Raw genomic sequence first — 25537 nt, 5'->3', positions numbered from 1 at the left:
TCAACAGTCAAAACTTTCATCATCAATATCCTCCCTAATGATGAAAGGTAGTCCTGTGTCCAGTTTGGTAAGGCTGGGTGATGCCTCCCCTATCCATTATTCTTTAGAAGAACCTGTGAGATCTAGGACTGCAGTGGGTTTTAGAAAGTTAACAGAGGTATTGTATCCATGCTACCAAATTTCATGTAAGTTTCATTTTAGAAGACAAGCAATTCCTTACCTCAATACAGTAATTATATATATATATATATATATATATATATATATATATATATATATATATATATATATATATATATATATATAACACACATTTTTTTGCCTACAAAACACCATGGTGTACTTAACCACAGATATGTGAACAAGCAGAACTGGGCAAACTAAAGATCACATGACTGACAGCACACCACATGGGTGAACCGCCTTCAGCAGCAGGACTTCTTGCTGCAATGCATTCCAATTTGGATATCTACCTCTAGAGGCCTTGTGATAAGGCTATTCCAAGTCAATCCAAGAATTGCACGTCTCTGCGCAAGACTTTGTACTATTGGCGGCATTATAGGAACAGGATACTTCTATTTCAGTGACTTTTTTTATAATAGAATAATACAACACAAAAGGTGGGAGGGACAAAGACAATTCGATCTTGCACCACTTTTCTTTTCTGCCCCTGCTGTGTGGTGATGGTTCATAGATATGCTATAAACTGCCATGTGTTTGTGCCGCTGCTCGGCCGCTTAGTAACCAACCAGCTTGCTGCAGCCTTTTGCCTAAACTGGATGAAAACAATACTGTGAGCTGTAATGTGGTCTAAGTTGACTAAAAATGGCTGGAAATAAGTGTTATTGAATTTACTAATACTATTAGACAAAACAAAAAAACTAAAAATGTATTTGATTTTAGAAGTTTTTATTAATTAAAAGACAATACGGATGCAAAAATCAAAAACACGTGAGAACAGATTTGTCAAAACCAAAACATGAAGTTATACAGATACAAATCCAACACATGAGGGTCATCGCACTTCTTTGATTTGGTGTAGCAACCTTCTAAAGTGGACAATAGAGAAGTTGGCCATAGCAATCAGATTCTATAGATTAAGTTCTGCTACAAAATGATACCTAGAAAGTGACTGATCACTCATGACACAATGATGTACACAAACGGATTTATTCAACGAAAAACGAAAATCAAGTGCAGTTATAATTAGAGTTTTATTTTTTTCTACTTCGTTTTTAAAAACTTTCTTTATTGAAACACAGGCATCATTATTTTACATCACAATGGGTAGATGGGAATTATAGAAGTTATAAGAGAAAATACAAAGCTCAAAATAGGACAAACATATTACCGATTGTATAGAAAATAACAGGAAAAAGCAATGAAAGGCAGTATGAGGTGTACGTGATAAATATTCACATGGACAATGCACAAGATATACAGTATATTGGTCATGTACGATGCCTGGCTTCTACCACATTATCCAAGCCAATGAAAAGGGGAGAAGCTGCTTTTCTGCAGGCAACTATCCATGGAAATTATAATATGTACTAAATTGCATATAAAAAAAAAAAAAGATTTAACTAAGGGACTGCAAAGGCCAAAACAAGAAAGCGGTTAAAGCTTAAAAAAAAAAAAAAAAGAGGGGACAAAAAGAGTACACGTAAACGCTATGTAGCAAAAATAGTTAAATATATACCAATAACCCCATATAACATGCTATCTATTGTAATGGACTAAATAAGATATGAGCATGCATATAGTGTGGATGCTTGGATATGTACATGACCTATTGAGAGGTAGTTTACACCAGTATCAGATAATTGCAAGCCCAGAGCAATTATACTGCAGTAATCAAATTCAAGAGATACCCAACAGATCTAGTAACAGTGAATTGGTAGTTCTTACATTGCCAAAAAGAACTGCAAAAGGGAACAAAAATAAGGTAAACTTAAGATGACGACACTGGCTTGACCTTGCAGCTTAAAACTACACAGGACCAGGAGCAAATAAATGGAGAGGAAACATGGTTTAAGAGGAAGGTTTAGTATGGTGTGGACCTTGAAACAATCAGTACAGTAAATAGTTAGATTTGTCATCCAAATAAGGTAGTAGAGTTTACACAATTCAAGTGCTACGGATGCAGTGAACATATTGAGAGCAGGCACCATGTCTTACATTTCCAAAATAATAAAAGATGGAATAACCACCTGAAACTTACACCCAGGGGCTCCAAGGCTACAGTATCGTGGGCAGCCAGTTGTACTAACAGACTACTAGTGCAACCACAAGAAGAAGTACAACTGCTAAAAGTTGACTCTACGATTTGATCTCACAGGGATTACCAATGGTGAACACTGGTCCCACCACCAGCACAGAGCAGCCCTCTGCCAATCACAAGTGGAGCACCGCCTACTCCAGAAGGCAGTACAAATCTAGGAGGAGAACTACACCAACCAATCCAAAGTGAGTACAGCTATGGGCAGCAAACCTGGTGGACTTCAATTATAGTCTATCCAAGTAGTCGACACTGGGTAGTTACTGCAAAAGGAGCTGGGAGGATTCCAACAGCCACTAAACTGGTCACAGGCATAGAGCAACCACCACACCAAAGTTCCAGGACTATATGGTGCAGACAAAGATCAACACAGACAGTCCCATACTCTCTCAGTGGCCGCTGGCCGTCCTCATTAATTTCCTGCCACTAAGATACTTGCATTAATGCAGGCTGACTTTTCCAATGGCGAGACTCTTTTCCAATGGCCTCAAACTTCTGGGGAGGGAGATAGATGGAAAAGCATTTCTCTCTTTCTTTACATTTAATCACTAATATAGTCAGGTAGGATTCGGTATGAAATCCCGACGCTCAAAATCCCGAATGGGTCATAATACCAACAAGGACAAAATCCCGACATTTAAAATCCCGACATGGTCAAAATACCGACATATAGAATGTGCAGGTGAAACTGTCAACATGACTTTGGGTCGACATGGGTTTTTTCATCCGACATGAGCCGACAGGCGGTATTTCATGCCCTACCATCCACTAGGGCGTGGTAGGAGAATAAAATAGTGTGCCGAGCGCAGTCAGGATATTTCCTTGTCGGTATTTTAAATGTCAGTATTTTGTCCTTGTCGGTATTATGACCCATTCGGGATTTTGACCCTGTCGGAATTTTAACTGCATCCCGTCTGGTGACCTTTCATCAGCTGCTATGCATGTATCAGCTTCTCATCTATCTTCTTATGCAGGGGCAACTGTATGTGTAACTACACACTACCCCTACAAGAAGAAGACAGATCTCCAAAAGGTAGGAATGAAGGAGTATGAACTAGGGATGAACCTACACAACCTTATAAACAGACAATAAGCTACAATATAAAACAATTTAGCGGCAAGCCTCTTTTACCATCACTCTAGAAAGTTTTCTATATAGGGAAGTACTGCTTCTACAACAGACCATTTGAAATTAACCCATTGCAGTCATGTATTCCATATTCACATATCCCAGGGCAGTTTCATTATGGGTTACATGTGTTAGAGAAGACTCAGAACAGCTGCTGCATTCTTTGAAATGAGGCACACAGACATGGAGAGATGATGTCGGTCCTGCTTTAGGCTAGGCAGTTGAGTTGGTAGCAGAAGACTGATTCGCAGGACCCTAAGGATCATAAACTTCACTACTACCAGTTGTACGGTCCATCGAGTTACAGGTCGCACAAAATTACTAAATTTTAAATAAAGCCATAAATAATTTGTTCTATAAAAAAATATTTTTAATATATCCCACAGTGTTTTATATGAACTTGTTTTCGGGTATTTGCCAGGTCATGAACAGGTCTTTTCTCAGTTTATGGTACAATCAAAAGTACATTAGTTCACAAGTAAGTATTCTACGGCCGTCAGTTATGTTCAAAGAAAAACTGGTCCAGAGTCTTCTTTTGCTTTCTGGTGCGGAGTCTCCTGTTGCTCACTTTGCTCAGAATTGTTTATATTTGAAATGTACAGTATAGAGGCATTTCCTACCTTTTAAATGTTTTCCTTGGATTAAGCACTAAGTGGGGAAGCCTCCTGCTTGCTAAAAGGAGTGGGTGCTGGGGCAGCAGGAGGTGGTGGGAGAAGTCCTAGGAAATATACACTGAATAGTGTCCAGTCTCCCAGGCCCATACACAGGACATCTTTTATCTCATTATTATCACTGTAGACAAGTGCTCTACCATTCAGATTGTGCTCTTTTATCTTCTTTTGGTACAATTTAAGATTGTCTTCCTGAAAACCTAGCTTGTCCATCTAGATGAGGAGAAGGAAACACACGTAAGACTTGAAGTTGTACTATAGAAGAAAGGTTTTGTACATAAGGAATATTCTGTTATGAAGACCTTGTACATACCAGAACACACTTGGGAGTGTGCTGTCGAAATATTTTGATTATTGGACATAAAGGATAGGGTTACTGTATATATTATGTAATAGGGTAAGAATTCTTGAAATCAGCACAATCTCGGCAATTAAGCTTGTAGATTTAAAAGTGCATATGGATAGTGGTAGATGCTCAATTAGTTCAGTAATACCACTCAGGTGCATGCAAGGGAGGGGTTAATACTGAGTAAGTAAAACAAGATATAATATACAGAGAAGCCTTGACGTGGCTTAAGGGCATAGCATACACCTGCACCGGTATATGTAACCAAGATCTCTGAATTCTATTATCATGTAGTGTTCAAGATTGGTTACTAATACCACTAAGTTAGATGGGGGAACTATGTCTAGATTTAAAAGTGGCAAGAATTTAAAAAGACAAAAATAGGTTTGTTTTATATTTAAAATGATTGGCACAAATCACAACCTATTACATATACCCCATTGTGTCCTTTTTGGTAAAAGTCACAGATTGCTAAGTTGTGTTTAGAGGTCACAATTTAACTGCAGAGGTCCATTAAGAACAAAATGCAAATGGGATACAACCATGGCCCTGATTCTGCATGGATCGCCAATTAGAGAAAATGCAAATCAAGCGCTGACTGGCTGACTGCGCAGTGTTAGCACGGCATGTGCGTGACTGCAAATAGCTAGTTAAAACGCAAACACTTAGCAATCACAAAGCAGTAGCAGTTTGACTGACAGGAAGGCGTTTATGGGCGGAAACATGTGCGCAGGGGAAGGCAGGGTAAGGCAGGGGCAGCAGCAGCTGATGGCGGGTGGCAGGACACACGGGCACATATTAACCCCTTGGCAACGAGCTAGAACCCCTGGCAATGGAAATCACCCTTGGCAACGAGCATTAACCCCTGGCAAAAAATATTAACCCCTTGGCAACATCCAATAACCCCTGGCAACGCATATTAACCCCTTGGCAATGAGCAAAACCCATGGCAATGGACAATAAACCCCCCTTGGCAATGAGCATTAACCCCTGGGAACAAATATAAAACCGTTGGCAACAAGCAATAACCCCTGGCAATGCATATTAATCCCTTGGCAACGAGCAAGAACCCCTGGCAATGCACATTAACCCCCCTTGGCAACAAGCAAGAACCCCTGGCAACGGACATTAACCCCCCTTGGCAACGACATTAACCACCTTGGCAACGGACATTAACCCCCTTGGCAACAAGCAGGTAATTTATAATTTATTAGAAGCTTTACTGTGGGGGGCAATGTGGTGTGGCATAGTCAGTGTGTATCGACTTTTGTGTGACATCCCATTTTTTGGGGACGGTCCTGCGGGACACTGCATGCGTCTAATTAGGCAGGCAGGGAGGCTGAGGGCATGGCCAGCAGTTCACACAGCACTGGCCATGCCCTCACAGCGACAAAACGGCGCCCAAAAATTTTTGACCACCAGCGCCGGAACCAGGTTCCGGCGTCGGGTATGATGTGGGAGGCCAGGCGGCAAGCCTGGCCTCCCACATCATACCCGACGCCGGAACCTGCTCGCCGCCGGGCCTCCCACATCATACCCTACGCCGGAACCTGCTCGCCGCCGGGCCTCCCACGTCGCACATTTCTACCCGGCGCCTCTGCACTGCGGCCGCCTGCCCCCCTCCGCAGCTCAGAAAAAGTAAGTCAGTGTGGGGGCACAGGGGGCAATTTTCTTTTAGGGATGCCAATTCCGGGATCGAGCATTTTTCAATCCCAGTGATATTGGTGTACCAGCCCCAAGATTTCTGTTGCCATCCCTTACATAGAAATGACCTTCTAGACCTAATTTGTCTCTGTCCCTGCGTCCCCACCATCTCTGTCCCCACCATCTGACCCTTCGTCACCACCGTCTCTGTCCCTGCATCCCGCCATCCCGCTCTATGCACCTTTGTCCCCGCCATCTCTCTCCCTGCATCCCCACCATTCCTCTCACTGTCCCTGAATTTTGCCTCAATCTGTGTGGCATAATGTGAATTTTGGCACAATCCATGTGGAATCATTTGAATTTTGTGTCATTCCATGTGGCATAATGTGAATTTTACGACATTCCATGTGAATTTTGGCTCATTCTGTGTAGCAAAATGTGTAAGGGGCAAGTATAAGGAGTCTACTATTGTGTTGCATAAAGGGTATATGGTGTGGTACACCACCTTGTGTGATTTGGGTCTGCCCCCCCTCTTTTTCCGGTGTGGTGCACACCCCTATATCCTTTTAATGGCCACACCTCTTTTCTGTAGCTCGCCACTCCAGGGGGGCCCGTGACACTGTTGTACCAGGGCCCAGGATTTCTCTTGGCAGCCCTGATGACACCCCTACTGAATAGTAGACACCCCTACTGAATAGTTCTATTGCAGGCATTTGAAATGTTGGTATATGTATGACTCATATGAATCATCCATAATCTGCAAAAACAATGACAGAAATGTTTGACTTATTTTTTATTTTATTATATTTAAATAGCTAGAAGAAACCATTGTGATTTTTTTCCAGGCACGGTAATAACAGTACACACTTACCTCTTTGCAGACCTCCTCTATGTTCATGTTTAGCAAGGAAAGCATGGTCAGTCTGTTACTCTTCTTGAATTCCCACATGTGATTACTGCCTCGTAGAAGTTCCATTTGTCTTTTAATGGAATAATCCAAGTTGACAGTGAATGGCAGAAAAAAGTTAGCGTCTCTCACAGTGAATTTTTTCACCAATAATTTATGGAAAATCTCTGGATCCTCGTCCAGCTCCAGAAGATGTTTAAGGCTTGACTTTAATGCATCCAGCTCTTGCAGGGACTTTTCAAAAACATCCCAGAGTAAAGTTCTAGAGTAGATAGAACATTCAGTGGTTGCAAATTGTCCATCAAAGCATTTTCTCTGCTGTTCATCATCTATGCACTGCAAGATCCAACTTAGCCGGCAGGGCCATTGCGTAGCCAGAAGCACCCACTCGGTCACCTTCTTAGGATCTATCTCATTTTTTGGCACATCCCTTATCATTAGTCTGATGGTTATGGTGATGGTATTCACCATCCTCCTGATGTGGATGACATTGTCAGTGACATAATTTTTCATACTCTCATGAAACAGGTATTTGAAGGCTTCATCTATTATGGTTTTTGTCTTTTGGCCTTTTTTGGACAGAAGACTATTGCGTTGTTCCTGTGTGCTGGAGCTTGTGACCTTCAAAGGAGTGTCACTAATATCAAACTCATTGTGTGGGACAGCTCGTTGTCGAAGCAAGAGGCGATCTCTTTCATTCGATATTTCAAATTCTATGGTCGCATCTTCCTCTGTCTCTTGAATTATCTCATCCTTCCCCTCAATTATATTTCTTAGGATGAACAATTTAGTCTCACAGTCCATTTTGGGGATACAGAATGGCAATGTTATGATCCGATTTAAGAACTGATAGCCATTGTTAGCCATGCCCTTTAACATTTGAGAGCTTTCAACACATTCCACAATGATACTGGGGTCTACGGCCAAGATGGAAATAAATGGAGCATTGGGATCAGAGAGGAGAATATTCATGGCATTCAGAACTCCTACCACTTTGTCCGGCATGCACTTGTCTAAGTTTGTAATCTCTAGGATCACTCTAATTTTCTGCCTTTGGAAGACCTCCATGAATTGGAGGTAACTGGTTATTATCTTAACCTCCCTCTTCACATTGCTCATGAAGCCCAACTGGGAGCTCATTTCTGTCCGATTCATTTTTTTCTCCAGTTTACCCCTCTGGGTTACAATTGCATTAATAATCACATTAATAAATACTTTAATTATTCCTGCAGCCGAGATGCCAACCATGGTTGCTCCAATACCTTCAGCTATAGAAAGTATATCTCCTGAGAAATCACCATATGGAAAGCCAAATATGAGAATTAAAGCACTCACAGCAATCCCAATGATGATGACCAGCAAGACAGCTAGCCAAAGTGGAATGCATAAGAACTTCTTACTATCCCATTCCTGTTTAAGTGGGGCATCTATAATTTTGGTTTTCCTGGCCACCGCTCGATAAACACTAATGGGCACCAATCCAAAGTATCTTTCAATGCCGTCACAAAGCGTAGTAACCAGCCCAGCCCAGAGTTGGTCACTCCCGGTGAATTGCCACGCACTGAACCGGATGTAGACATATCGTTTGTTCTCTCGTTGCTTATGCCTCTCTGTGATGACAGGATGGTAAAATAGCATAAGGAAGATGAGATGGATGAGGTCTTTTCCAGTGGTTTTCCTTGTGTTCTGCCCATTCCTATGGACTTCTTCCTGTTCTTTCCTCCAAGTTTCGGCACATAGGTATGCTTTAATAACAAGAAAATAAAGTTAGTTTTTTCACTTCCTTGTGTCTTTCTGAGAACACCATGATCTATTCTACTGGTCCCCAATACCGAAAATATACAAAATCTATAATCTGGATCATTTTAGTGATGTACACACTAGGGTTGGACATCTACTAAGATGGGAGTTCTATTTCACATGGGATGTTGCTATTGGCAACCAATCAGAATCTACTTCTTATTTATTTAGCACCTTCTAGGAGATTATAGATACTATCCGATTGGTTGCCCATAGCAACATCTCATCTGAAATAGAACTCCCAATTTAGTAAATTTTCCCCTAGAAGTTCCAGCAAACTCAAGCCTGGCAGACTATGATGTCCCAATGGAACCTGTAGTGCACCACCAAAGAAACACAAAGGTTATAAAAACAAAACACTGATACTGTGCTAAAAATCTTTTATTAAATAAACAGCCCCCATACATCCTCTACTTTTAATTAACTAGTTAAAAGCCTGTTAAAATGATGACTTCTGCAATGTACTTTCACTTTGAGCTGTAACAGTTTTCAGCCCACCAATTTTATACACCCCTCCCTATCCCTATCTGCTCCTATTCTCTGTCTTTACAGGTCCCTCTCTCCATATCCAGGAAACAGATCAATGTCCCTGAAGAAATTGCTTTCACTTTCTGTTACAACATATTATAGCACACAGAGGCGTAGTTAGCATTTTATATAAAGTAGAGATGAGTGGGTTCGGATCCTAGAGATCCGAACCCCCACGAACTTACCTGATCCGAGGCCGGATCCGAGGAGATCGCCGGTTCCCGCCATCTTTCCGAGTCCAAATCGAGGCTAAAACATCATCACCCCACGTCGGATTCTCGCGAGACCTGGGGATATATAGTTCCCGGTGGTCGGCGCCATTTTCAAACAGGCTGGTGATTTCAGTCAGCACGGATGTGTCCATGCTGTCTGCTGAGGAGTGTGAGGGGGAAACCTGCTGGGGGGGGGGGAAATGATTAATGCATAGAGGGGGCTGCTAGTGCTACAGAGGGGGCTGCATTATTTTAATTTGACGAGCGGCCGTTAATTTCAGACCCGCGAGTTAGAGTTAAATTCAATCCCCATCATACAGTCTACAGATGTCCAGTTAGCACTGCAGATACATTTGAAAAGCAGATGCTACAGGGACGAGAGATAGCCTGACTGTTTATGGGGATCAACCCTGATCTATTTACCCTTGGTTTTCTGCACCGCTCAGTGCATTACTAGCACTGACAGCGGCTGACAGATAGCCGGAGACCTTTTAGGCTACAGCTAATCCCCACATGCGGGCCCACAGTGGGTGATTACTGCCCATTAACACAGGGTGCCCAGAACCTACTCCCAATACATACCCTATTGAGAGATCTCTCTGGGGATATCTGGGAACTTTGTTCTGGTATCAGTCTGCCATACAGTTGGAGCAGGCTTGTGACACCTGATACCTGGGTAATACTAGATAAAAAAGGAAAGGATCTCCTATCCACCTATGTGAAAACACACACATTACCTTTATTCAATATCGGATGACACACCAATAAACCAAGACCACACAAGTATATTTGAGAGAGCGATCTGCTTGCCACCTTTATTTTAATTATATGTAATTTCCTACTTTCATTGTTGTTGGTCTTGTATCAATTTTAACATTTTTCGCAGCCTTTTATTATTGTTTATTAAAAGTTAAATTTTATATGTCTTTAGGAGCACCCATTAGATAGGACATTCTTTCTCTGTTTTCGATATAACCATTACACCATCAGTGCTGCCCCAAACATCACAGAGCGCAGGTCTCTACACCCCTCTTTATACCCCAGAATGTCAACATGTAATAGGTCGATAGCGTGGAAAGGTTGACATGAAGGTCAACATGAAAAAGGTAAGGGGAAAAAAAAAGCATGACCAGGTCGATGTGGCTTTTTCATGATTTAATTTTTTTGTTCTTACGCCACCATCCATGTCGGCAGAGAGAATATAATAGTGAGCAGAGTATAGCGAGTGAAGCGAGCCATGCGTTACGCTAATTGGAGGTCTATGTCGACAGTAGTCGACACTGACTCCCAAAAATTTGAAAAACTTGTGTCTACCTTTTCATGCGTGTACCTTTTTCATATAGACATTTCGACCCTGTCGATTTGACCATGTCGACTTTTTGACCCCATCGACCTTACGACGCTCTATCTAGATATTGTCTATCTAATAATCCACACCCAGAGCAATCTTGAATCTTTTCACTAATATCTTATCTGACAATTCACAATGATACCCCTTTCACACTTGCAAAAATATCCCGGGTTTTTGCACATGAACGCGCATCAACCCGTGTTCAGCATTCCGGGATTTCTACCCAGGTCCTGACCTGGGTAGATTCCGGAATCGACACCGGATGCAGTGAGTGTGAACGGGTATTCTGAGTCAGCGTGACCCAGATCCCGTTCACTGCAGTGAAAATGCGCCGCTGGGAGGTGCTGACATCTCCCAGTGCCGCCCCGGCCAAGCCTCCAGATGATGCCACCCGCCCGACTTCATTCCGGGTCGGCTGGCCAGTGTGAAAGCATTTGCAAGCCGGGTCGCACCCGGAACTTAGAAACTGGCTTGCAAGTGTGAAAGGGGTATGAGTAGAATATCAGCTGGGGCAGCACAGATGGTGGAATGGTTAGCATTACTGCCTCTCACCACTGAGATCATGGGCACGCCATTGCCCTAGCTGTGTGGTTTGTATATGCTCTCCATATTTGCATGGCTTTACTCTGGGTACTCTCTTTTCCTCCCACAATACAGAAATCCTGTATACTGTTAGGTTCATTGGTCACTGACAAATAAAAATTACCCGAGCATGTGTGTGCATGTTGTAGGGAACCCATATAATACTATGCTGCCCCTCTAATACTCACATTCAACCTTATTGAGTAGGACATCCGTACGTCTGCCCCATGGTGAATAGAATCCCACTGTCACAGGACAGACCACGTTATAGAGAGCCTTGGCCAGAGAATAGCAATAGATGTTATCTTTGGTCTTGATATCTTAAGGAAGAGATTAAAATAACATTAGGAGGAAACAAACTTTACTATTATATTACACATTTAATATATTTTAGAAAACAAACACTCAAGCGACACTGTCCAAAAGTAATATATAATATTGTTATATGGTGAGGGGAAACTTAAGTCACAAAATACATCAGAAGCTAAAGAACAAGCCTGGTGAACCTATGGCTCTCCAGCTGTTGTAAAACTACATATCCCAGCACGCCATGCCAGTTTTAGTATATCCTAATACCATACCTCCCAACATGACCCTCTCCGGGAGGGACACAATACTCTGTTTCTGGACTTCCCTCTGAATGTATAATTGCCATCACCTGTGTTGAACAGGTTAAGTTATAAGAATGGTGTCTGAACACAGGTGATGGTAATCTTAATGAAGAGGAAAGTCCAGAAACAGAGCATCATGTCCCTCCTGGAGAGGGTCATGTTGGGAGGTATGTAATACAGGTTTTCCCAACCGCGGTCCTCAAGGCACACCAACAGTGCAGGTTTTAGTGATATCCAGGCTTCAGCACAGATGGTTTAATCAGAATCAATCAGGTACTAATTAATTCACCTGTGCTCAAGCCTGGATATCTACAAAACCTGCACTGTTGGTGTGCCTTGAGGACCGTGGTTGGCAAAGCCTGTCCTAATAGAAAACAAATTATGGCAATGCAAGCTGGGATGTGTAGTTTCACAACAGCTAGAGAGCCACAGGTTGTCCAGACCATTTTAAAAAGGTATATGATTTTTATGTTGGTTTTAAGCACATTAATAATAATAATAATAATAAATACTTCCCCCAAACTGTGCAGCCTGTCAATCAGGCTACAACTCAAGAACCATTGAGTTTGAGTATATGTGGGGTATAGATATATTTATTTAGTTTTTAGAATTTTGTTTTCTTTACACACAAGAAGGATTTCAAATAGAACGCAGCGCTTAATAGTATTTTGAAGCTTTGAATATTAAAACAAATATTTGAACTTCTAGACAAAGTACATACATACCATGGTTTTAAAAATCTATATGCACATCACTACTCTTTGGCCCTTATTCTGGTTCACTCACAAAGGCAAATTCCTTCTTAAATGGACAAAACCATGTGCACTGCAGGTGGGATGTAACATGTGCAGAGAGAGTTAGATTTGGGCGAGTTATTTTGTTTCTGTGCAGGAAAAATACTGGTTGCTTTATTTTTACACTGCAATATAGATCTCGCTTATAAGTAAAACCCCACCCAAATTTAATTCTCTCTGCACGTTACTTCTGCCCCACCTGCAGTACACATGGTTAAAATGATATGCAACATGCTTACATGATCTGTATGTAATTGCAGCTGTATCTGCATATGAAATGTTAGGCTACAGCGTTTTCCTGCCAAACATTGTAACTTTTGGAGGATTAATAGAGAGAAAGCAGTTCCTTACCACGAAACACCATTTCAGTACTTGATATCAGGGGCTCCACCAGAGATCCGTTGACCTGTTAAGAGCAGGAGACATTTGTGTTAATGTATCCTCTCAGTCATATTAGGACACAAGCGCTTCACAAAAACACCGGTCCACCCCATTCTCCTCCCCTCACTATTGTTCTCTTGTGGGAACAAAATGCAGTAATATTTAATTTATACTCGCCTACTTTTGAAAACTAGTTTCAGGGAGATTATATTTGGTAGTAGAGCTTTGAACGGTGCCCCGTTGAGGGGGCGTGTCATGCTCCACCCAAGGGGTGTGTCTATAGCCTTATATGGGTATATATATGTGCTTAAATGCTTGTTGCGAGATATTTCTATATACTGTAACATTAACTATATATTTTGGGAAATTTAGCAAGTGTTGATAATAAAATTGCTGCCTGCAATATTAGATTTATTCGCCTAAAACTATTTGCTGTAATATTTACTTTCACTTATCATATTTATTATCACGTATATCGTGCCATCTAATCAGTAAACTCCAAATGCAATTTGACCTTGCTTAAAATTCTCACTTCTGTAATAACCTCTTGGTTTAAGTAAATACTAGATGGGCCCAGTTGTCTGCTGTTAAAGTCTATTGTGCCCTAATAATATTTTGTTCAAAAATATTGTGAAAAGGGCGTTTTCACACCCATTTCACATTATTGTAGTATCACCTGAATGTATTACATGGCTTTTGGAGCAGTTTTCATGAAAAAATATTTCAAACCATTTAAGTAGACTTGGGAAATATGGTCTCGCCAGATTTATAAAAAAATAGCAAAAAAATGACTGGAGTGAGTCTTGCACCTCATCCCCTCACACTAGCTTCAGCTGGCCTAATCACAGGGCTCACTCTGGGAGCCAGGGACAAAAGCAGGCGGGCAGCGTTTGGTGCTCAGACGCTGCCTGGCATTAGAATGAGCATGTGCAGTCTAATTCCAAAGTGCAGGGATTGGAAAATTCAATCCTGGGATTCAAATTCAAATTCCAGCAATTTTAGGGACAAATCCTGCTGATCTTGATCCCGGGATTGGCCACCCTACTTGTGTACTCCAGAGGAATCCTTCAATTGTATCCTGACACACAGGGTGAGATTTAATAGGATGAGAGATTTGGTGAGAAATCTCCAGTTTTTTTAAAGCAGCAATCATTTACACTGCAAAACCAGTTTGATTTTGCAGTGTAAATGATTGCTGCTTTAAAAAAACTGGAGATTTCTCACCAAATCTCTCATTTTCTGAATCTCTCATCCCATTAAAGGCCCCCACATACAGCACGATATTCAGGCATTTTCTGAGCGATTCTAACAAATTGCTCAGAAAATGCATGTAAATCGCTGTGTTTATAGCCCACACAGCGATTTACATGCGCGCACCCGCCGTTCTGAATCTGTCCAAGATTCAGAACGAACGGGCTGTACAATACAGAGCAGTCGCTCAGAAAGCTCCTGCTCATCTCCCGCATGTGTGGCTGCGGGCAGATGAGCAGGGCCGAGCGACTGCGGACGCCGCAGACCCGCCGCACCCCGTGCCGCAGAACCCGCCGCCGCCACCCCTGACCCCCCACCAGCTGTAGCACCCATCGCCACCCCCACCTCACCTCTCGGCGGCAGCGGGGCGGCAGCGCGGCGGACATGTTTAAAAAAATAAATAAATAAATGTAAATTTCAAAATGGCCGCGGCCAGCCAATCACGGCTCGCCGCGTCATTGCCCCACCCCCTAGAGCTGGCTATATTAGCCAGCTCGAGACGGGGTAGGGGCAGTCAGTCCGACGGCGGAGAAGGAGAGAACAGCTCCTGAAGTCCTGGGAGGCGCGGCCAATGCAAAAGAGCTTAAAAGGCCGCCGCCCCCAGGTGAAGAACACAGATGAAGAGGCAAAAGCCCTGGGAGGCGGCAGTCATGCAAAAGAGCTTAGGCGGCTGCCGCCCCCAGGTGAAGATGCCGCAGAAGCCCTGGGGGGCTGAGCTCCCCTTGGTGAAAAAAGAAGAATCAGATTAATAAAATATTTTAAAACCAGTGTTTGTGTGTTTTATTTTAATATTTCCTTTACAGGGGGGCTATAGGTACCGGCGGGCGTTTAATGCCCCACATGCTGGTACCTGTGGTTCTCCCAAGTACCAGCATGTGGGGCAGGCTTGCTGGGACCTGTAGTCCTACTGTAAAAGACAATATTACTGTTAAACAAGCTATCAACCCTGCACCCACCGCCCAGGGGTGCAGGGGATAGCCCTGGGGTGCCCTGGAGAGGGGGGACCCCCTTATTTGGGGGGTCCCCACCTCCCCAAAAACTCCCGGCCTGGGCTGACTAGTTAGGGTGGGTAATGCTTTGGCCACGGGACACCATCAAGCGTGTCCCCTGGCTATGGCATTACACCCCCTGCTAGTGGAGCCTGGTGCTGGTCTCCAAAATACGGGGGACCCCTATTCATTTTGTCCCCCCGTATTTTGGAAACCAGGGCCAGCTCAAGAGCCTGGTGCTGGTCCCCAAAATCCGGGGGACCCGACGCACTTTGTCCTCTGGATTTTGGGAACCAGGACCACTCAAAAAGCCCGGGGCTGGTCATGCCTGGGGGGGGGACGACCCCATGCCATTTTTTTATTTTACAAAATGATTGTCTGTATGACAGGACGAGACGCTGGACCCCGGACTTGGTAAGTATTTTTTTTTATGTCCGTTCCCACTGTACCACCAATGTTTAATATTTGCATATGGGGGGGGTCGGTCGGTGCAGGGGGAACCACTAGCCACCAATGATTAACTTTTTTTTTGGGGGGGGGGGGGGGGGGGGCAATATTAGGGGGAGGTGAAAGAATACTTATTATAGAGTAATAAGTAATGTTCAGTAATAATAACATTTTTGTGATGAAGTGCAGGGTTGTACTTCACTTTCTGTGACAGATTTGAAATCTCCCGTGCTGAATCTCCCAATTTGAATCTCTGACACAAATCTCTCTGTATGTGGCTCATTGTCTGAAATGAGCCACTCTTGTGCTGAATCTCCCGTTATGTATCTCTGGCACACATCTCTGCGTATGTAGGGCCCATAAATCTCACCCCCAATGTTCTGCAAAATCTAGTAACACAATAGCTTCTGTTTCTGGTCAAATGGTTTCCTTCACCTGGCATAGATTAACTAGATAAAGAAGCCAATATGGAACGGGGAAAAAAAACTATTTTTAATAGACTAATTGTCAGACAGTCAAGATATTTGGCAGAAATAGTTGTCCTAAAAATCTGAGATGGGTGGTGGACATTTTTTTATATTTTTTTTTAGAGTGATCTGATGTGGAACGGCCCCCTGATCTTTGCCGATACATGTTTTCTATAGCTCGCAGACAATTTCTAGATTGATCCCAAAAGTTCAACATGCACAAGGTAGCCACAAGAAAGGTTGTTACAGAAAATGTTGATTAAAAAAGATCAACATGAGTTTTTTAGTGTCAATGTCAACGCTTGACCACGTGGAACCCCAATTAGGCTGGTATTTTCCCCAATGAATAACTTTTTTTTTTGTGGATGCCCGGACCCAACAAAAAAATAATTAATAATATTATTAGTAGTAAAATCGGTACTTATGTAGTAACTGGGCTGCCGATTTTGAAATCGGGTCCATCGCATCGCATCGCACCCGACCAAATCGCATGCGATGCGATGCGATGCAATGCGATGGACCCGATTTTTCCATAGGATTCAATGTTAAAATGGACTGAGTCCATTTCAACATGGAATTCAATGGGAAAAGGGGTCCTTTTCATACCCCTACTATCCAAGTGGGCATGGAGTTGGATATAAACCTGTGGCGAGCGTAGCGAGCCACCGAGCCCGAAGCGTGGCGAGCCCCGCGAGGGGACACAGAATACCGTCCGCTCGCCACGCTTCGGGCTCGGTGGCTCGCTACGCTCGCCACAGGTTTATATCCAACTCCATGCCCACTTGGATAGTAGGGGTATGAAAAGGACCCCTTTTTCCCATTGAATTCCATGTTAAAAAGGACTCAGTCCATTTTAACATTGAATCCTATGGGAAAATCGGGTCATCGCATCGCATCGTATGCGATGCGATGCGATATCGCATCTGATTGTATGCCTTAACTTAAGGCATACAATCAAAAAATCGGCAGCCCAGATACTACATAAGTACCGTAAAATCATCATGAAATCAGTGGCGTTACCCGCCTCCCTCCTCAGTACGCTCCATGCATGCGGTAGCTGACCATATTGTCTAATTGAGCTAAACACCGGAGGGGTCATTAATGACCAGAGGCCATGCGCATCATTAACAAAAAATTGACCGTACACATTGGACAATACATATATATGGGGGGTGATTCGGCTTCTTAAACATCAAATATGATCTGAAAAGTCTTCATTGAATTTTACCTTGAATAAGAGACCTCTTAAGAAAAACGTTTTCATGGACATTGTCTACATATGTAATTTGGATTAGGAATTGATACATGGTTATCGGTCTATTTGGGAGACTATATTCTCTGTCCAGGCGCCATCCCGCAGTTCTGAGATATATATATATATATATATATATGTCTCTATTGTTGATGATATATCGCCCGGTGTGTACCCAGCGTACAAAACAATTAAAGAAAAAAAAAAAAACGTTAAAAAAAATACTCACATCCATCTGACCATGTCGACCTAAACATTGTCGTCGTCAGCCATCCAGATACAAATCCATGGTGTGAATATACAGTATTATTAGGCTTACCATACCTACCATCCCTTTAAACTGGGACACCCATGGATTACTCTGATGCTGTGGATGTTTAAAACCAAGTTACAGTATATGCCAGCTTGAAGTCAGAGTATCCAGGTTTAAAGGGATAATATAATAAGCCTACTAATTATATACAAGTCAGTGAATACCTGACTATTTTTCCAACAACAAAAATCATAGAATTACAAAATAAAACATGTAAAAATGCAATATTGCATGTTACAAAACATACAAGCAATACAAAACAAATGTTTACAGTGTGATAAAACGTGCACTTCTTGTGGTACATTACCTGGCTGCGGCAGGCTGCCCTGTGGACTCCTGGAGTCTGTCCCTGTAATGCTTAGAAAACTGACCAGGAAAATGTGCGCCAATCTGATTGGTCACTCAGTGCAAAGTAACACTGACACTTTGTTTAGTAACCAATAGGCGTTTGATGTTGCTGCTGGTATCAGTCATTTGTAAAGTAATAGGCCTATTATATGTTATGCCTGTCTTTGTTCAGGTATGTGTCTACCTTCCTTCCCTCAGGCTGTTAAGGAAGTGGAGACCCCACCCATGATTCATCCTTAACACCAGAGACAGGCAAATAGGGTTTTCAGCACTTTTAACCAAACACACAGTATGACTTGCTTTATAACCAAATGTGCTTCTTTTGTACTACTTTACTTCAGTTCTGAAGCATGCACAGTGAAAAAGTATGCAGTATTTTGAATATATACTATTAATGTCAATTTTTAATCAAATAACCAAAAAAATATGTTATGTTACAGACAGGCCTGATTCAGTTGTGCAATGAGACGCGCCCCTGTGTTATGCTGCACGCATGTCAGTGTCTTTGTACTTAATATATCAAGCACGTCAAATGACATCATAGTGCAAAGATATATTGCATCACAGCTGATGGCTGATATAGCTAAAGCCAGGGTTAGCATACTGTCCCTTTAAAGCAGGACACTTATGAATTACACAGGTTCTGTGGCTGATTTAACCAGGTGAGATGCATGCTTCAAGTCAGAAAGCCACAAAACCTGTGTAATTCACGAGTGTCCTGGTTTAAAGCAGCGTTGCCTACCTGACCCTCTCCTTCAGGGAGAACATGCTCTGTTCCTGGACTTCCCTGGTAATGTAGGATTGCCATCACCTGTGGGGAGCTAGGTAATTGATAAGAAAGGTGTTTCACCACAGGTGACGGCAATCCTACATTACCAGGGAAGTCCAGGAACAGAGCATGTTCTCCCTGAAGGAGAGGGTCAAGTAGGCAACCCTAGTTTAAAGAACCAGTATGGTAAGCATATACAATATAGTGGCGCACCTAGTGGTGTCGACCCAATGCTTGTCGACCTAGTTGGTGTAGACCTAACAGCCCACACCCCAAAATTCATGCCACCCAACATTGTGACTCCATTGGTTAGGACACTCATGCGGCAAAGCCATGTGTGCCTACCTCCCAACATGACCCTCTCCAGGAGGGACACAATGCTCTGCTCCTGGACTCTTAATGTATGATTACCTTCATCTGTGTTGAGCAGGTTAATTGACAAGAAAAGTGTTTCAACACAGGTGATGTCAATCATAATTTAAGAGGGAAATCCAGGTACAGAGCAATGTGTCCCTCCTGGAGAGGGTCATGTTGGGAGTTATGCGCGTGTGCCCAAGAATGGGTGTGGCCAGGGTAGGGTTACCACCTAGTCCCTTTAATTCCGGACACATATTAATTACACAGGTTCTGTGGCTGGCTGACTTCAAGACTCCACTTCACCTGATTTTAAACTGCCACAGAACCTGTGTAATTAACATGTGTCCGGAATTAAGGGGACTAGGTGGTAACCCTAGGCCAGGGCCGCCATCAAGTGGGTTCTGTGAGCATAGCTGTCCTGGTCACTCTGGTATATGGGCTCATGATAGATTGATTCTAGGTTGACAGTCATTAGGTCAACCACTAATAGTCGACAGTGGGTAGGTCGACAACTTTAAATGGTCGACATTGACAGAAGGCCGACATAGACAAGGCTTCTCCTTCACCTCTGGATGCTGGTGGCCATTTAACATGGGGCACCATTTGGTGAGCCAATCAGAGCTGGCACACCGGCAACTGCTCTGATTGACTGGTGGGCTGTGAGCAGGGCCGGTGCTAGGTTTCTTGACACCCTAGGCAAAACCTATGACTCCCTCCCCCAATAAAACCTTTGACACCCCCCCCCCCCCCCCCAATATATAAGTATACACTGCAAAATAAATTAAAAAAAATAAATTAAAAAATAAACACAATACCGTGTCTCTTGTGCAGGTACAGCTGCCAGCCAGGAAGCACACGGAGGTTGTCAGTAGTATGAGACGAGGAGCTGCAGGCTTCCAGCTTGCTACTTGAAGCATACTGTGGGAGGTGAGGGGAGGTTGCTCCTCCCAGCGTCCTGTAGATGCCAGGCGGCCCGGGCAGCAGAAGCAGAGTTGGTGCACACTGGTAACCGGCACCGTTGACGGCAGGGTGGGAGGGGAGAGTGGTGCGGTTTTGCACAACCACACAATGAGCACAAAAAAATGCAGAGCATCCACGCCTCACCGCGGCTCCTGCTGCTGACATTTTCTCTCGACGGCTCCGGTGCCATTTGCAGAGTTACTGCTTCTGCTGCTGCTGGCGGGGAAGAGCTTCCCCCTTGATGCTTCGGCCAGCTCCATGACGCCGATAGCTGCGTTTGCGCAATCGCTGGTGAGAGTCGGGCGGCTACTGCCTTCATCTCATTTCCCCCACCCCTAAAATCTGATTAAAAAGCCTAAAAAAAAAAATAATAGAGCTGGAAAAAAGTGGCGGCCATTCATGAGACCTGCTGACAAAAAGAATATAGTATATTTGAATGTTGGGCTGAGGGGGTGCCCTCCAGTGGCTGGCGCCCTAGACAGCTGCCTAAAGCTGCCTAGTGGCAGCGCCGGCCCTGGCTGTGAGCCCCAATTGGCTTACAAGTCGGCGCCATACCTTGAATGGCTTCAGCATCTGGACTCCGGAGGTGGAGGAGAAGACTGCGCTGCGGGAGCTGTGGGATAATTCAGCTGGGCCCCAAGTGATGGGCGGTAAATGTGTGTGTGTGGGGGGGGGGGGGGGTTGGTGGATGAGAAATCAGTCCCGAACCCCACAGTTCCTAGTGGCAGCCCTGGGTGTGCCTGCTACAAAAGGGGGTAGGGTCTCACAGCAATGCTACCTGTGTGTACACAGCTTTAGTCAGCTTTAGTGAGATACCATCCTGGCATATACTTGTTATAGTGTACTGTGGCCTAATTCATATTTGGATGTAACTGAATCTACAATTATGTTGCTGGTATTATTAGCGAAGCTTTCACCCAGAAATGAGAAGTGAAGCCCATCGGAGCCATTACAGGCTTGGCGCGTGTGCACTGCAATCGTTGATCATGTTCAGACTGCTGATAATCGTGTAAATATCGACCATTGTGTACAAACATCCCATTAGTCACAGTTACAGCATCAGATACAGGAGCATATTTGGGTAAACAAATACATAAAACTATTGTTTATACAATAGTGCGTAACAACAAAAGATCCGTGACACCCCCCCCCCCCCCCCATTTTGGTATTTTGTTCTACTTCATCGTCGATAAATGGATTGTAAAAAACTTCTAGGCAGCCAAAGTCTAATCCGACTACTCAATAAATGATCCCTTACCACCAGGGGCCTATATCTACTGGGCAGCTGCCTCAGCAGTGTTTAGAAAATTTTAAAAAAGGACATTATCATCACCAGTTTGATAAATAGTCCCCTGACCACCTATCAATGAGCTTAGGCAATAAGCAACGTGGTGATTAGATATCACTGTCATGCAGTCCTAGTGCTCCTTTCACTCAGCTATCAGTGACCACTTGTTTACTTTACTACCTTTTGTTAGAGACTGTCATCAGCTGCCCTATGTCACACTGACTGTCACCCACTGCCCTATACTACAGTAACCCTCACAAACTACATACCTTCCAACTGTTTCCTGTGAAGGAGGGACATATGCACATGCATGGAAATAGGGGGCATGGCCTCAAGTCAGGAGGTATGGATTATGATTGCGTACTCTTGCGAGGCCATGCCCCCATTTACACCTGCTGTGGGGGCATGGATCTGGCCACAACTCTGTGTGAGACCCCACACAGCCTCCTAGTGGCTAAGCGGGTGCCACTGAATGGACAAAAGGGCCCCGAATCAGGAATTTTTAACCTGGTGCAAAAACTGGGGTATGATGTAGTCTTTTCCATGAAGGCCACACCCCTTGCAGCGAGGCCACACACCCTTTTTCAGAATGTGTGAGACATAGGCATGAGAAATGTTAAAATATGTATGAGGGGATTGTATTGTTACTGTTCGCTCTGGGAGCCATAATTTCCTAGAAACAGCCCTGTATGTTTCACCACATTGATATGTGGGCCAGCAACTTTTTTGGCAAGAGGGAACAGAATTTATAGTAACACCACTGCTGTCACCCACTTTACTATGCTCCACTGACTGTTACAAACTGCTCACACACTGACTGTCACCAACTGCTCTATGGTACACTAACCATCACCAACTGCCCTATGTTATTGACTGTCACCAACTGGTCTATGGTACATTAACCATCACCAACTGCCCTATGTTTTTGACTGTCACCAACTGCTCTCTGGTACACTAACCATCACCAACTGCCCTATGTTACACTGACTATCACCAACTGCTCTATGGTACACTATCCATCACCAACTGCCCTATGTTACACTGACTGTCACCAACTGCTTTATGGTACACTAACCATCACCAACTGCCCTATGTTATTGACTGTGACCAACTGCTCTCTGGTACACTAACCATCACCAACTGCCCTGTGTTACACTGACTGTCACCAACTGCTCTATGGTACACTATCCATCACCAACTGCCCTATGTTACACTGACTGTCACCAACTGCTTTATGGTACACTAACCATCACCAACTGTCCTATGTTATCAACTGTCACCAACTGCTCTATGGTACACTAACCATTACCAACTGCACTATGTAATTGACTGTCACCAACTGCTCTATGGCACACTAACCATCCCCAACAGCCCTTATATTACAGTGACTGTCACAAACTGCTCTATGGTACACTTACCATCACTAACTGCCCTATGTTAGTGACTGTCTCCAACTGCTCTATGGCACACTAACCATCACCAACTGCCCTATGTTAGTGACTGTTACCAACTGCTCTATGGTACTCTGACCATCACTAACTGCCCTATGTTAGTGACTGACACCAACTGCTCTGTGCCAGTGTTCGTGTATCACTTTTTTTGCATCTGTTATACTACAATGATTGCAGACACTGTATAACACTATAACAGTACCATGAGCGTGTACTTCTAGAGCAGTGGTTCTCAATCTCGGTCCTCAGGACCCCCCAACAGTGCACATTTTCCAGGTCTCCACACAGAATCACAGGTGAAATAATTAGCTCCACCTGTGATCTTTTAAAATGTGTCAGTGAATAATGAGTGGATTTGTGTACCTGCTGGGTGACCTGGAAAACGTGCACTGTTGGGGGTTCCTGAAGACCGAGGTTGAGAACCACTGTTCTAGAGAATAGGAATCTGCAACAACTACAGTAGACAAAATCTACTACACATATACAGACCTGCATATGTTTAATGCTCCATCTGCCTTCAGAACTCTTCACATTCAGAAACTCTGCATTTCCCACAAGTCACAAGGACAGCACCAGAGTACAGTTCCAAAAAGTCACAGTGACAGCAACAAAGTGTCTGGTTATCACAAGGCACAGTGAAAGCACCAGAGATTCAGCTTTCCACAAGTCACAGTAACAGCACCCGTGACCGGTTCCCACAAGTAACCGTGACAGCAGCACTAGAGTGTCCTTCCTACAAATTGCAGTGACAACACCGGAGTGTCAGGTTCTCATAAGTCACAGTGACAGCAACAGAATGGAAATATACATTGTGTGTAAATACACATTTGAATGAGGAGTGCAGCTAACCCATTGTCATTGCAAATGCCCAACTAAACATGTGTGACCACCTCACAGCTCTTAATATTGTTCACAAAGTACAAATGACCTCAGCACATGCCTGTTTTCAGTGCCCAATTGGTACCTCCCTCTCGAGGCACCTGGACACTGATCATTGGCTCTCTGTGCCTATGTAAAGTCTTGATCAATTAGCCTTTTTGCAGAGCAACTCCATAAAATGTCCCCAACCATATAAAAAGCGTTCTGTAACTGAGGGATACTGTGCGTGGTACAGTGCAGAATACTTTGGAACACACAGTTAAATATTGAGCAGGTTACAGTATGGGACAGGTCGATTACAGTGCATGTTGAATACAGTGGATGTTACTCTATGTGTTGGATACAGTGTGAGCCAGATACAGTGCAGGTTGGATACAGTGGGTATTGTATGGGTAGGATACAGTGTGAGCCAGATACAGTGCAGGTTGGATACAGTCTGTGTTACTGTATGGGTAGGATACAGTGTGAGACAGATACAGTGCTGGTTACAGTGCAGGTTGGATACAGTCTGTGTTACTGTATGGGTAGGATACAGTGTGAGACAGATACAGTGCTGGTTACAGTGCAGGTTGGATACAGTGGGCGTTACTGTATGGGTTGGATACAGTGTAAGACAGATGCAGTGCTGGTTACAGTGCAGGTTGGATACAGTGGGCATTACTGTATGGGTAGGATACAGTGTGAATCTGATACAGTGCTGGTTACAGTGCAGTTGGATAGAGTGGGCGTTACTGTATGGGTAGGATACAGTGTGAATCAGATGCAGTGCTGGTTACAGTGCAGGTTGGATACAGTGGGCATTACTGTATGGGTAGGATACAGTGTGAATCTGATACAGTGCTGGTTACAGTGCAGTTGGATACAGTGGGGGTCACATACAAGGTCTGTTTCTGGTTGGCTCGCTAAGTAGTGGTAGATCGCTGTTTAGTGAGCCTTCTAACGCCGCCCACCGTGCGTACGAATGCCCACCCCCGCCACCAAGCTAATATCCACACTGCACTGCAAATTAATGTTTTGCATAAACAACCATTCGCAGGTTAGTGTGCGGGTCTGAAATCATTCAATGGCCACCAACCATCAAATGATTTCTACAGTGCTCGCAAATCTTAGTCAGTCTCTTCTGATATTGATTTGCTCCGAGAACTGGGCGGGTGGCTGATGTCCTGTGGCCTCAGGTAGGTTCCCGCATTTCCATGTGGATGCCCAGCATCTTCCTGGGTGCACCCAGAGTTTCACAGTGCTTCCCCATTGGTCCCTTGTATGAACACGCAGGGCACCGATCTGATCAGAATCAGGCCCACAGTGTGGCAGATACTTTAAATACGTAAATAAATATTGCATTTTTATAAGGGATGACTTGAATATCATGTAACTTGCCATCTCAGGGTAGTCAAGCACAACTATGCCTCATAGCACATTTCTGCCCCTGCATAAGGCACAGTACTGGCAATTGAACCATAAAGGAGCAGGGTTCTCGGATGACATCCCTTAATCACCACTGTGTGCTTGTCAAAGACAAAGGAGGCTGTGGT

The 25537-nt window shown here is 43.7% G+C and overlaps 1 protein-coding gene across 1 annotated transcript; it reads right to left on the bottom strand.

Moving 5' to 3' along the window:
• Window positions 1–935: 935 nt before the first annotated feature.
• On the bottom strand, window positions 936–23660 carry LOC146035871 (NTPase KAP family P-loop domain-containing protein 1-like). The gene is made up of 5 exons (XM_083159561.1): window positions 23616–23660; window positions 13205–13259; window positions 11637–11768; window positions 6940–8720; window positions 936–4291 (listed from the first exon to the last, which is right to left on the bottom strand). Exons 1-5 carry the CDS (start codon window positions 23619–23621, stop codon window positions 4049–4051), a joined length of 2217 nt encoding a protein of 738 aa, XP_083015687.1. The 5' UTR covers window positions 23622–23660; the 3' UTR covers window positions 936–4048.
• Window positions 23661–25537: the final 1877 nt, after the last annotated feature.

Source organism: Crinia signifera, chromosome 9 (assembly GCF_055691185.1).
Source record: "Crinia signifera chromosome 9, ASM5569118v1, whole genome shotgun sequence".
Classification (NCBI taxonomy): domain Eukaryota; kingdom Metazoa; phylum Chordata; class Amphibia; order Anura; family Myobatrachidae; genus Crinia; species Crinia signifera.
The sequence above is the reverse complement of the archived record's forward strand: the minus strand, read 5'-3'. Positions and strand labels throughout refer to the sequence as shown.